Raw genomic sequence first — 13,854 nt, 5'->3', positions numbered from 1 at the left:
TCTTTGTTAGCCACGTGGCTTTATTGGATCCCGCTTGCAAAACAGGAAATGTTACAAATAACTGGCTTCACGTGTCAAGGCCAACTGGAAATGCATGGAGCGATTCAGAGACGCACATTCTTGCTGATCCTTTACTCTGTGCACTGAGCTGCCCTGGAAAAGGTGGTAGGTGCAGGGGGGAAAGGAAAGACAGAAAAGCTACATTTATCTCCCCAGGCAAGGGGCTCCTTTAAAGGAAGTGGAAAGAAGAGAGGCAAACCCTTTTTAGGAGAGGGATGGGGAGAGAGAGGGGGAACAAGAAGGAACTAGAAAAAGCTCCATCATGCTTCAGCTGGTGACTTTCCAACCTCTTAAGTATGACTGGCACAGTCAGCTCAGCCACAGGCAACGTGGATTCCTGCAGGAAGTTCAGGCAACAGATGATGCAGATGGCCTAGCCACAGCCACCAACAAAGGGCTGTGTGGGGGATTTCAGTGTCTTTCGTTACTGAGCTAGCCTCCAGCTGGTAGGCCTGGGTATTCTCTAGGGGTGTGTTATAGTGCCTGCTCTTCCTGAGGGCTGGCACAGCCCCAGGGCTTGGATGCCTTTGCTACAGGAAAGCCCGTCTATCACTGTGAGCTGAAGCTGGTCTGCAGGTGGGGATCTCGTTAGCAGAGGCAGAAGCAGCCACTGCTCTGGGGTGGGTCCTGAGATGGGGCTCCTGGAAGCACAAGGGCTTGTGGGCAGGATGGAGGAGGGGCTGGCAGGAGGACTCTACAGCAAGAGTGGGGTGACAGCCGCCAGTAGGAGCGGGAACGGCAAGAGAAGAGCCATCTTCGGTTTCAGCTGCGGGAGTCTGAGCAGGGAGGAGAGCCCAGCCCAACCGCTGCCCACACGGTGTCTGTGGGAGGCTTCCCCAGCGGCGTAACTGCGCCCACCACACTCTCCGACAGGCTGCAGCACGGTCAGCTGGCTCCTTCCACGCTCACGTCTGTCCTCCCGACGCCTCAGCTGAGAGTTTTCATCGCGGCTTGGGCCTGTCTCAGCTCTGAAAGTGGGAGAGGAGACAGCAAAAGGTCAGTGGGGGCAGAGTGACCTGGGTCTCTGCAGCCAGTTCCCAATTCACCCCTCACAGCAGGGGAACACAGGGGAGAGAATAACCTCTCAGCTGTGAGCAGGGACAGAGAAATGTCTCTACATGGAGACAGCCCGCCTCGGCCCCAGCCAGCAGGGGCAGCAGAGGGGAACACAGGAGAGGAAACACCAGCAGGGCAGGGCCAGGACGAGCGATTCCAAGCCGCCCGCCTGCCATCTACTCACCTGCCAGTAAGACCCGGAACTTCTCAGCCGAGACGGTCATGGCAAAGGGCTCTGTCACGCCTCTGTCCCGGTCTCGCACGTTGAACTTCAGGTGCACGAGAGGCTCGTTGACCTGCTGGAGCTCGCTGGAGCTGAGCGTGTGATCCACTCTCCAGGACACAGAGTCCAGATGGTTCACTGAGGACAGACAGAGGCAAGGCCAGTCTCACAGTTTGCTCTGTCAATGTCAAACTCTGTCTCTGTGCAAGAGCCAGCGATATGGATTTGGGAAACACTTTTCAAGAGCTTTAAAGGGCTTCACCCACCCCGTAATGCAGCCACCTCTGGTGTGTGGGACACAACAACTGTCTTAACGGCCCACAGCAACACTAGACGACTGATTAGAGAAAGAAAATGTCTCCAGCTGAACAACAAGGGAGTTTAGGTCAGCGGAGGGAAGCGCTCCAAGATGGAGCGTGGCTGGGATAACACACGGCTAACACCCCTCTTTGCAAAGATTCCCATGGGTCCAAGTGGTTGGCACCTCCTCATCTTTGTCTCTAACACAGTGTCCTCCCACGCCCTGCTGCACTTGGATTGTCCTGGGAGGTGAACTAACCTGGCCAAATCCTAACCTGTCGGGCTGACATAGCCACAGCCACAGCCCCCGGGGGTCAGATAACAGGCTTCTGGTCCCAGCTCCTGTTCGTCCCCTCTGTTGCTGCTGAAAACCCAGCCACCCATGGGCTGGGACACATACTCCGGCCCTCAGCAAACGCTGATCCTGTCCCACAGCCCAGGAGCAAGTTCTTCCCAAGAAGTCTCAGAGGAGAATGGCTGGAGAACGTCCCCTCCATGGACACAAAGGAACAGCTGGAGGGGTGGGGGCAGCGGGGGCCAGCATGTACCCCTGGTGAAGGACCATCTCCCACCCCATTGCCTTGAGCCGTGTCAGCTTGCACGGCTGGAGGGGGGCACTTACATCTCAGGCTCCGCGCCCTGAGGCTGTCCTGCAGGGGGCTCTGCTTCTCCTCGTAGGACCGGCACAATCCTGTGGCATGTTCTACAAAAGAGCCCAAGGAATCACCCGCTGACGAGCCTCAAAGCAGCGCTTACACAACACGACTCGCTCCAGCGGCCTCAGAAGGGACCCTGGCTGCAGCCTGCTCAGCTGGCCTGTTTCGCAGGGGGAATCCAGCAGGATGCGGACGTGAGGAGCACGTGGAATAACGGTGGCGCAAAGGGGCGCCAGGGCATTTTAATCAGAAGATGGCCCAGCTACTGCTTCAAAGTCTTCCCTGCTGGCTGCCACAGCGAGTTCTAACTTCTCGCTGATGGGAGCGTGCGGGGGACACACCCCAGCAGTGACACTCCCCCCAGAGAGCGAATGCGTTGCTTACTGAATCACACATCGTGCTGGAGCCAGGGGAAGGATACAATTATCCAGGGTTACAGCCGGACACGGGGGTGGAGAGGCTCGGCCCAGCTCCCCAGCCCCCTTCTTTGGCTGACACTGCACAAGACAGGCGGGCTGCTGCTATTGACCCCCGTGGGCTGCAGCTCACCCGAGAGATCCAGCCCCCGGCTCTCCCCACCTTTGGGCAGCCCCAGCTGCTGCAGCTCGCTGGACAGAGAGTCGCCGTCTACGCTGTGTTTGGCCGCGCTGGAGAGGATGAAGCTGAGCACGGCAATAGTGGCCTTCACATCCCCGGACTCTGGAGAGAGAAGGAGAAACCTTTGGGACTCTGCTCCCCTCACGGCCAGGTTCTTCCCTGGAAGGATGCAGCTTTGAGAGACCCTGGCAAGGGCCTGCCTCCATTTACATGGAATCCAACCGCCCCTTACAGCTCATCATCTGCAGGAGACTAGAAAGGGTGCATGGACGGACGTCACCTCCCACCGGGCCGTGAGGGACAGCAGGAAACAGGCAGAAAGCGCAAAGGCAAAGTGGGCTGGGCTCATTGTCACCAAGCTGGGTAAGATGCAAGGGTGGGCAGGGGACTGATATCTGGGGTAAGGTGTGTGTGAGGGGGAGTCAAGTGCAACTGGCAAGAGTCAAAATAGGTTAGGATTTAACCCAGCAACTCGAATAAAATGATGCTAGGGATCCAAATAATAATAATGGCCAAGGGCCAGGGCCCATCGAAACGAACACAGCTCATGGCAAGCTGGGGTGTAAATCTACCCTGCACTGGCCAGCTGCGCGCTGCGTCCGTGAGGACCCGGCTGCCGCAAACTACCAGCTCCCTAGTGCACTTCAACCTACGCCTGCTTCGAAGCAGGGCAGCTCCCAGGTGCACCATGGAACTCGTGTGCGGCCCAGGCTCCACCCGGACACTCAGTGCACGGCAGATTTACCCCCCGGCTTGTCGCAAACTCAGCGTTCGCACAGACAAAGCCCGAGGTTAACCCCACACAGTAATCAGGCTAGTGGCAGTCAGACAGGGTCAAGCCACAGCATGGCAATTCGGCCAGGGTCAGATCATTAATGAAAACCAAACCAGACGTTTTCACAGATTACAAGGCCAGATGGGACCGTTATGATCGCCCGGTCTGGCCTGGTAACACAGACCAAAGGGCTTCCCTGAATTAATCCCTGTCTGACCTAGAGCAGAGCTTGATTTAGAAATTGCCACTGATGGAGAGTCCACCACGGCCCTTGGGAAGATGTTCCAATGGCTAATTACCCTGTTAAAAATGTGCACCTTATTTCCAGTCTGAATTTGTCTTGCTTCAACTTCCAGCCATTGGATCATGTTAGACTTTTGCCTGCTAGAACCAGTGTTTCCTCAACCTTTTTTATACCAGGGACCGGCTTCCTACACTGTGTCAGGGAGATCTCAGGGACCGGTGCCAGTCCATGGACCGGTCGATGAGAAACACTGTGCTAGACTGAAGAGTCTGTTATCAAATACTTGTTCCCCATATCGGTTCTTACAGACTGCGAACAAATCACCCCTGAACCTCCTCTTTGTTAATCAAAACAGGCTGAGTTCCTGGAACCCCTCCTTCCCCTCCCCTCTGAACTGCCCCACTGGGGTAGCAAGCTCAGCAGGGCAGGGATCGTGGCTGTTCAGCTCTTTGGACAGCGCCTGGAAAGTTTTGATTGCTACTGTAACAACCAGGCCCAGGCTGCTTCCCCACACTCCGGAAAATGGTGTTACCCTCCCCCGACGCAAGGGCCTGGAACTGCCCAAAAATATAAAGCCAGGGCAGTCTTTGGAGTTAGAAGGAGCAGCTCACTGGGTGGTCGATTAACAGTGTCTCCCCCGACCAGAACAGGAGCAAGGGCCCTGGGAGATTTGTGGGGCTCCAGTGCCTGCCCAGGAGAGGAGCGTGCAGTTTGTTTCCAATGCCTCGGCACTAACTCTTAAGAGCATCACTCCACGCGTGACCCCAGCCAGCTCCGGTTTTCAGGAACTGCAGCTAACAAAGCGACCACGAGCCCACGAGAGCTGGAGGTAAAATGTCCTCAGTCAAGGGCACTGGGGTGTGGAACGGGGCAGTGGGGAGGCAAGAATCAGCCAAAGCCTGGCCTAGCATCCAAAAGCCACCCGCTTGCTGCAGCCTCCCTGCAGCTCCCTGGAAGGCGGGAGAGGCAAAGAGCCGAATCCCCCGGGACGGCCCCAGGGACAGCGCTACAGGAGTCCAGCCTAGGGCCCCCCGCAGCTCTGGAGAGGAACCACACTCACCAAACTTGGCGTCCGACGTCAGCTTTAGGATCTTCTCATACTGCAAGAGAAAAGCAACACCCAGTTAGTTCCATCAGCCCCAGGCCCTGCTCCCAGCGCACGGCATGGTTCAGAATGAGCCCTGGCTGCTCAGAGTCCCCCAGACCGCTAGGAGGGAAAGCAGCGAAAGGATAAGGCCAACACTTCCACAAGGGGCCTCCGGGCACTTGGAGTCCACAGGAGAGAGAGAGAGAGAGAGAGTGTGTGTGTGTGTGTGTGAGGGGGGAGGGGTGGGGGGGGGAGGGCTCAGCACCTCTGAATAACAGGGCCAAAGTGTCTCAAGATGGGACCCAAATTACCAGAAGCTTCTAGATTTAGCCTAAATAACTTGCCCAAGGCCACATGGCAAGCCAGTGACTGATCCGGAACTAGGACTCCTGGGTTCCTGGCTCCCTCTAGCCCAAGCTGCCTTCACAATGGGTGGTGTGGGATGGGCCATTCCCACTGGCCATTAGTGCTCCAGGCACGTCTTACTGGGAATCTCCACAACCTGGACCCGTGATTTGCGTACAGTGGGTCAACTGCTTTCTGCCATGGGCGTTACAAATGGCTCAGGCCCACGTCCACTAGTGGCCAAACCCCTCTGCTGGGAGATCTCAAGGGAATCTGTGTTGTTAACCCCAGGCCATTTCCCTAGCAATGGCAGGGCCAATGGGTGGATAAGGTGAGGCAGACCACACAAGACCCTTAGGAAGTAAGTATTATTGTCTACTACTCTATTAAGTACTTAGAAGCTGTACAGCCCTTTCCACCTGCAGATCTCCCGATGGGTGAGCGTCGCTGCCCTTATTTTACAGACAGGGACACAGGGGCAAAGATTTTAGGCACCTGGCCCAAGAGTAGTGGTAGAGCTGGGCACAGAACACACATTCCCTGACTCCCACTCAGATACCCTACCCACTACACCGCACTGCCTGCCCTGAGGCCGGCCAGCCCTACACTGCATTCATCACTCTCAGCTGCGGGGGGGTGGACGGACACGACACGACGACGACTTGAGTCTCTGTTATCATTGGATTCCTACTTAGCTGGACTGAATGTGGAAGAAGAAAGTCCTTCACGTACATCAATCCCCTCTCCCTGCAGATCCTTGAGCACCTGGGCACAGATGAGCTTCAGCTTCACCGAGGACTGGAAAGGAGAGAGCAAGAAAATAAAATCCCACTGCAGCACTGTGCCCCTCAAGCCATCCAGGGCAGGAATCCTAAGCTCCCCCTCAAAACACACACACAGCACCACATCAGGAGCCCATTTCAACCCTGGCCTGCCCCAGCCAAACAACTACTGATTTTTGGTTTGTTTGTTTCTAAACCACTAAATTCTTCGCCTCTTTGGGGCACGTCATATTTTGGATTCCACAAAGAGACTCCCTGAGTTTTCGAATGCAACGGTCAATCTAAAACCCCAGCCAGCTCTTGTGTTGCACTGATTGCTTTGCTCGACCCTCAGTCAAAGCCTGTCCCATGACATCCACACTACAAACTTCCTGAGCCTCTTCCCACTCTTAGAGAGGCCCAGTCAGTCGGAGACAGACGCGGAGTTCAAGCTGGCTGCTCAGGGACCTGAGCTCTCCCCCTTAACCAGACACCCAGAGCTTAGATCAAGATGCATCAATAAGATATTCCCATTGCTTCCCCCAGGTTGTAGATACACGCACCCCTCTCAATGGCGAAGGCGTCTTACTGACTGTCTGGTTTCACAGCACATCAGACCTTCTCTGATTTTTGTTTAAGAGCAAAAAGCGCTCAGATACTAGGGTGACGGGCACAGTGTAAGGTCCCCAGAACAAAACAGAAAAAAGGAAGATTTCCACTTAACAATTTTGGCTAAGGTGCTGATTTCGGCCAGGAAGTCGGGACAGTCCAAGTCTCCGCAGAACCGGAACCTCTGGAAGGAGAGATTTCGTTAGGACCCAACTTAACAATTTTGGCTAAGGTGCTGATTTCGGCCAGGACCCAGTCGGGACAGTCCAAGTCTCCGCAGAACCGGAACCTCTGGAAGGAGAAGATCAGGTGTCGTTAGGACCCAGGCGGCCTTTGGGCCCGGGGGACATCAGCGGCAGAGTGTTGTTTGCAAGACAGCCCAGCTCTTTTTGCCAGAGCAAGGGAACCCCGGTCTCCTTTCCCACCTTTATTGCTGCCCCATCCCAGCTGCACAGGAAGAGACACCCCCTCGATCTCTCTCCTCTCTGGGTCCTTGGCTGCGCTCATGGCCAGTCTCTGCTCTGGCTGAGCCTGCTGCAGAGTCAGATCGCAGCTGGGTCAATCCAGAGCAGTACAAATAACTCTCCTCCTCAGGTGCCGTGTCCCCACCGTATAACCCCACTGTGAACTCAGGCACAGCTGCTCCATGCACGGAGGCAGGCAGCCTGTGGAGTCAGCTACTGGGGAGAACCACCGGCAACAGCCGGCCAAGTTCAGCCCTGGCATGAGGGAATATCACTGCCCTGAATTCAATGGGCTTCCCCCAGGGCTGAACTGGGCCCAGAGTCCGTAAGGACAGATTCCCCCCAGAGAAGGAAAGGGCTCCCGGGGGTGGGGTATGTCAGGAGGGATCCGTCAGAATGAAAGGGGTGGGGTGAAGGTGTGCCAGGGCAGATGACCCTTTCCCGTTCCTAAACCTCTTCTCTTCATAGTCACCAGTTAGGCTGCAGCTTCAGCAGTTTAAACCAGCAAATGCTGGGACAGACCATGAGCCTGCATCCTGGGGCAGCTGGCGTATACCCACTGCAGTTACACAGCGAGAGCCAGGGGACAAGTCCCTGCATCTCATTATACAGGTCGACAGGCTACAGATCCAGGCATAAGCCTCCCAGAGCAGGGGCAGATGTCTGGTTTGATGGGAGCAGGATGGTTGATTCCCCCCCCCTGGTGTTTAACATTAACATGGCTCTGAAATGATCCTTCCCCTCCCACTGGCTCCCTCTGCACATCAAGTGCTGCAGCCTTTATTACTCCCTGCTTTAGAAACACGGCCGGTGCTGGGTGCTTTAGGAAAGATGCATTATGAGGAGTTTTCACTTGCCCCACCGTGCAATGCCACACTTGGGGGGCCCCGCCGGAGAGGCAGCATTTCCTTCCTGACCCCTGCAGGCGATTGGCTAGCCCTCTGAAGCATGAGATTCAATTATCCTGAGCACACTTCACTAGGGGAGGCGTCAGAACTCAAACTCCTGCCTGCCTTTCAGTGGCTACTGCTCTGGGCTCCCCGGCCAGTGACCCACTGTGCAAAGGGGCAGCAGCTCTTTCTGTTCGCTCCAGCTTCTTCCCGGGCCCAGCCCCGCTGATCTCAGAGCATGGGAGGGGGGAGCAGTTTTTAATCCGGACCCTTCACAACGTTTAACTCGCGGTCCCGCCCCCACCGCTCCTCCATCCCTGGTGCACGTTACAAAGCCAGTGACACCGGCCGGGCAAACGCCAGGCGCTGGGCTGGCAACGGGGAGCCCAGCTCAGGCACGGCCACAGCTGCGTGACACCGAGTCCCCGGGCCCAGGGACACACACAGCTCGGCTGGCGCCGGCCCGCAACCCCCGGCCGTGCACGAACCCCTCCCCCGGCCGTGCCCGAACCCCTCCCCCCCGGCCTCCGCCGGCCGTGCACGAACTCCCCCCCAGCGCTAGGAGCGAGGCTCAGCGCCCGCCCTCACCATGCTGCCTGGCGCCTGCCCCGCGCGCTCCCTCTAGCCCGGCCTGGCAGCGCCCCGTGACCGTCCCCTGCGGGCGGGGGTGCTGAAGCCCAGTCAGCTGATCGCTCAGGCCAATCAGCTGACCGCAGCGCCCTGCAGGGAGCCTATCAGCTGAGCGCGGGGCAGTGACTCGTTCCACCCACGCGCGGCGCTGCCTGTCTCAGCCCCGGCTGCCCGGCCCGATCCCCGGGCTCTGGCGGCTGCAGCGTCGCCGGCCGGGGGTGACACCAGTCCCGGGACAAGGTGGGCGAGGTGACGCCCTTTGTCGGAGCAGCTCGTGTGGGCGCTCCCTGAACGCCAATACAAAGGCTGGCGCCCCAGCGTGTCCAGCGAGACGATGTGACCGTGGAGGTAGCGGCCCTACCTGCCTCGAGGGCAATGCTGGAGTGTCTAGGTGCTGCCCCCTAAATGCTTTCTGGGCATCAAGCAGGGGACTGTAGACTATGAAATTCAAGCTGGTGTCAGTGCCTGCATGCACTAATACCAGATCCCCATTGGTCACCTAACACTCCTGTGTCCTTTCACAGCAGATGGGGAAACTGAGGGACAGAGATTTTAAGTGACTCACCTGAGCTCACGTCAAGTGGTTGCAAGCTCTCCGAGAAAGCAGCCACACTTCTAAGTAGCTATGGTGTTCAATTTCTCAATCAAATGTAAGGTTTTGTTAAAAGCCAATGTGTATATATAGGACCTAAACAATCTTTTGTGCACCTGCCTTTAACATGCCTATTATTTATATTACAGTAGCATCTAGAGGCTCCAGCTGAGCTCAGGGTCCCATGGTACTTGGTGCTGTACGTGCACGCTGTAGTCCCTACCTTGAATGGTTCACAATCTAAAACTGAGGCACAGAGAGGGGAAGTGACTTGCTCAATATCAGACAGCAGGCGAGAGGCCAAGCCAGGCCCCATCCAATGCTCTAACCCTTAGACTATGCTTCCTCTCAGCCCCTGTTCTGAGAACTATTGGTTCTGATGCAGAGGAAGTAAACAGCATGCCCAGGTTATTACTATTAGGCATGGGGTGGGGGGAGGGAGGCAGGCAGAAGAGAGAATGCCTGCCCTTTCCTTGGTTTGGTTCTCTCCTTCCCCCCTTGTTGGTTTCCTTTCCTTTCCTTTCCCTTCTCTGCTTCTTTCTCAGCACAGCAGAGAGATCAGGGATTCCAGGTATTCGATAGGGCAAGGGCAGCAAACTCGATTCGTTAAAATCAACAAACTAATGATGGAAGACCCCAGAGGGCAGGAGGCAGAGAAAAGAGCCACCAATGGAGGTTGAGGTTCTGTTACCACCCCCCCCCCGTGTGACACAAACAATCACACACAAACCCTGGTACCACCTAAGGCAGGTGCAACAGGTGGCAAGACTTAATTCTCTGCTTCCAGCAGAGGGTGGCAGAGGCCTTCAGATTTGGTTCTCCAGCCTAGGCCCAGCTAGGAAGCAAACACTGTATGCTGCCTCTGCAGGTGTGTGTATCATGGAGGGGGGGGAAGAGGAGATGCTCTGCACTGGAGATATAGAATCAGTAGCCCAGTGCATGTCCATTGGAGTGTTAACTCTGCTAGCTCAGGTACAGCTCTGGCCCCCAGCTGCATAGGATGGGAGCACCTCCTCATCTCAGTGTATTTGTCCTTCCCCCACCCCAGGAGGTAGGGAAGTAAATTCTACAGAAGAGGAACTGAAGCACAAAGAGACTAAGGCCCAGATCCTCAAAGGTAATTAGGCTTCTGCTGTTCCTTGATTTAAATTCAGTGGAAGTTAAGAGTCTAACTACCTGTGAGGATTTGGGCCTAAGTGTCTTGCCTGAGGTCACACAAGCAGTCAGGGGAAGGGCAGGGCCCCCCCACAGCAGAGGCCCTTGGAGGAAGGGCACAGCTGCTCGGGAAGCCAGGGCTGTCCCCACATAGCAAAGCTGGGCAGGGAACAAAAAGCAGCAGAAAAACCACTCCATGGGCAGGTTTTCCCCAGAGAATGCCCCAGCCCCACTCCGGGCTCGGCTGAGAAGAGCTCAGCACATTGGATGAGGAGCAGAAAAATGTGGGTGCTGAGCTGAATTAAAAGTCCAGCCCTGCTTGTCTGACCTGTGTCTTCATAGGAGCCAGATGCCTTGCAGTCACTAATGGACACTCTCCTCCCACCTTCCCTCCCTCCGCGGTAGGAAAGTGTGGGATGGAGGCCCAGGCTAGGTGAAATGACTTGCTCAAGGTCCCCCAGGAAGCTGGGGGTCCCCAGGGGAATTGAACCCAGTCTCCTGCATACCTGCACAGTGCCCTACCCCCTGGGCAATTCTTACAAGCCTAGTACCTGCAGGAGTTCTGAGCACAGGAAAGTCTGTGCACAGCTGGACACTAGCTGCTGTTGTAATTAGTCAAAAGGCCACTGGGCACAGAGCAGCACCAGAAGGGCTGTTGACCTGAGAGGTCCATTCTTCCTTCCCTGCATTGTCTGCTAGAGAAACAAGCCAGGGGTCTGAGGCAGTGGATAGTCAGGCCAACACCTGTCTTTTGACCTAAGGAAGGAAACAGCTGCACCAAAATCCCCACCCAGCTCTCACTGGGGAAGCTGGACTTGGCCTTTTGACTGCAAATCTGACATTAGACAGGCAGTCCCTGTTCCCCGCAGAAGCATCCCAGCCACTCAGTGGTGGTGCTGCTGTTATGGGCATTGGAGCTGGAATGGAGACGGACAGTTATCCAGCTGAGCCGTGGCTGTTGTCACCCTGCTATCAGGGAGCACACCACATGGGAAGAGGAGCTGAAGTGTCTCTTAGCAGGAGGTTGTCAGCGTAATCTCACTGGAGCATTAGAGGCTCATTTAAGTCGACATCTTCTGATTGCACCTTGATGAAGGCCAGTGGTTTGGGGTGCTGCTGTATGGCCCTCCTACCTCCCCCCAAAGGAGCACAGACAGCAGCAGGGGCTGCAGTCAGAGGGTGAAAGCACCTCAGCCAATCATGAGGCACCTAGCTCAGTGGAAGCACCTTACAAGGATCTCCCCACCCTCCTCAAAACAGTAGCAACATAGCACTCCTGGGAAAGAAATCTCCATGTGCAAAATGCAGCTCACTGCTGAGAGCCCTACAGGGAGGCTTCTGAAAGGGAATAAAGTTGTTTTCCCAGAGCCATTTGTCTTTGGCCTTCACCCCATCCTTGTTGCTCATTAACAGCATTCACAGGAGAATTAGAGGCACTACCCATGGGCATCCCCTGCTCCAGGCAGCCCCAGGGAAGAACTTCTATGGGGAGAGTCATGAGATTAGCTAGAGATGTCACTGCCTTTGTTAGCTATTCACTAGCACGAAGGTCTCCCTTCAGGAAAGCAACCACACCCTTAGTCTGGGCCCTGCTCTTCATTTACTTTGTACACATGGCAAGAGTCAGATGACCGCACAGGCAGGGACTGGCTGCAGTTTTTGTTTAAGAAAGATTCCCAGAGTAAGGCAGGCCAAACTGTGGTAGCAGCTGCCACGCTCAATGCCACTGCAGGCTGTTTAATATTTTGTAAGGGCCCTCGCTGTGTACAGCAGGGACACTCAGGACAAATTACAGCCCCAGAGTGATTAAAATAAATTAAAAGGCTACCAAAACTCCAGACCACAGAATAAAAGGGAATAGCACAGTACTGTGGGTCCCTGTAGTACCATTCTTTACAAAGCTCCTAAATTAGCACTCATACCCATCCTTGGGGACCTGGTCATAAGATAAAAAGGACCAGTGTCACCTCTGGTATGCCACATAAGTCCAACGGTTCAGCTTCCTCACTGCCAGAGATTGCTGGTGAACAGAGCTGAAGGGTCAAATGCCAAGTTAACGACAGGAACTTAAAAGCCAAAAGGAAGCTGTAACGGAAGAGACTAATTTCACAACAGAGCCTGAGAACTATCATGATTATTCATTTTAGTACATAGATTAGAATAACTTCCTCACCCACATAATATTGGGGTGCACTTACAGGCTAAAATATCTGTACATATTAATGCCAGTAGCTCAATCTCAAACCTGCCCCTTCTTGCCCAAATTGATTCCTATGATGTTCCCTATGATCACTGTCTACCTGAGTAGGAGACAGAACTCAACAGTAAACACATCTAGTTCCTCAAAGTCTAGAAGGGGACCCTTTGGCCATTTAGCTATACCAAAAGTCACAAACCTACTTGCCATACTTATGCTAACCATACAGCTTGTAGATTCCTGGTGTTACTGGGTAAGTGACTGGTTTCTTGGGACTGGGAGCTACCTGAAAGTGATAAATGGTCACTTGCACCACGAAGTCCAGTTTTTCTGGGTGGCATTATAAACTGGAGAGTGATTCCATGGTGAGACTGTTCAGTGATCCAGGAGTTTACATATTCCTGGCTTGGTGAAATCTAATTCTAGAACACACCACCAGTTTGGGGTGTCTGCCCTGAGATAGGCACTGACAGTCATGAGCCACTCTAGACAGCATGACACCTTCCACTAGAGACCAGCTGCACCAGAAGGGGCCGTCACCTACAGTAAGACGTCCTCCCACACTGCCCTTCCCACCAACCCTACCTGCCTCCAAGCCACCATGTGGCTCTACTCCATTGTGGGCCTGCTTTGAAGGACCAAGCCTTGAAGGGATTGGGGGCTTGCTCAACTGCAGGAGATATCAGGAGTGGAAGTGGGAAGATGGGTTAGGACCATCCCAGGGAACACTCACTAACACCTGCTTAGCCTGGGGTGTTGACCTGGAGCAGAAGTCTAGGAGGTCACTAAGTTCCTGGCATCCCCTGCCAACCTGAACACATCCACCATGAGCTGCAGTGTCCTGCCTGAGCCTGGGGATATGAAGGCTGAGGCTGTGTGCCCCTAGAGATAGCCCAGAGGACTCTGTAAAGAGACACTGCCAGAGTCACTGAGCCTTGGAAGCCATTTCAGGCAGGGGAATGGTGGCTGGATCAAGGACCACCCCATTTGGGCAAAGTCTAGAACTTTACTTGGTCAGGAAATGGATCTCATTTGCTATGAAGGAAAAGGGAGTTGTCCCCTCCTCCCATCACAATTTTGCAGAATCTAATACTACATTTATATGTGGACTACCTAGGCCCCTCCCCATTTTTCAGAAATGGCAGTGCTGGATTCCCCCCCCCCCCCATTTAACATTTTTTTGTCAGTGGACTTCTGTTCTGTTTATACAAGG

The 13,854-nt window shown here is 54.9% G+C and overlaps 1 protein-coding gene across 1 annotated transcript; it reads right to left on the bottom strand.

The window, feature by feature from the left end:
• On the bottom strand, positions 1–8,764 carry COMMD4 (COMM domain containing 4). The gene is made up of 8 exons (XM_067534567.1): positions 8,656–8,764; positions 6,933–7,004; positions 6,076–6,141; positions 4,972–5,011; positions 2,875–2,994; positions 2,262–2,342; positions 1,301–1,477; positions 1–1,028 (listed from the first exon to the last, which is right to left on the bottom strand). Exons 1-8 carry the CDS (start codon positions 8,656–8,658, stop codon positions 988–990), a joined length of 600 nt encoding a protein of 199 aa, XP_067390668.1. The 5' UTR covers positions 8,659–8,764; the 3' UTR covers positions 1–987.
• Positions 8,765–13,854: the final 5,090 nt, after the last annotated feature.

The sequence above is a fragment of the Emydura macquarii genome, unplaced genomic scaffold, assembly GCF_026122565.2.
Source record: "Emydura macquarii macquarii isolate MOO-44397 ecotype Brisbane River unplaced genomic scaffold, CSIRO-AGI_Emac_v2 contig_3451, whole genome shotgun sequence".
Classification (NCBI taxonomy): Eukaryota; Metazoa; Chordata; order Testudines; family Chelidae; genus Emydura; species Emydura macquarii.
This window is presented reverse-complemented; position numbering and strand designations above follow the sequence as displayed.

What these genes read in the sequence shown, in the direction of transcription:
- COMMD4 (XM_067534567.1), bottom strand. An exon ending in GACGTCGGACGCCAAGTTTG is followed by an intron (nt 2,995 to 4,971) that starts GTGAGTGTGGTT and finishes TTCTCTCTCCAG; the next exon opens with AGTCCGGGGATGTGAAGGCC. An exon ending in CAGGGCGCGGAGCCTGAGAT is followed by an intron (nt 1,478 to 2,261) that starts GTAAGTGCCCCC and finishes GTCTGTCCTCAG; the next exon opens with TGAACCATCTGGACTCTGTG.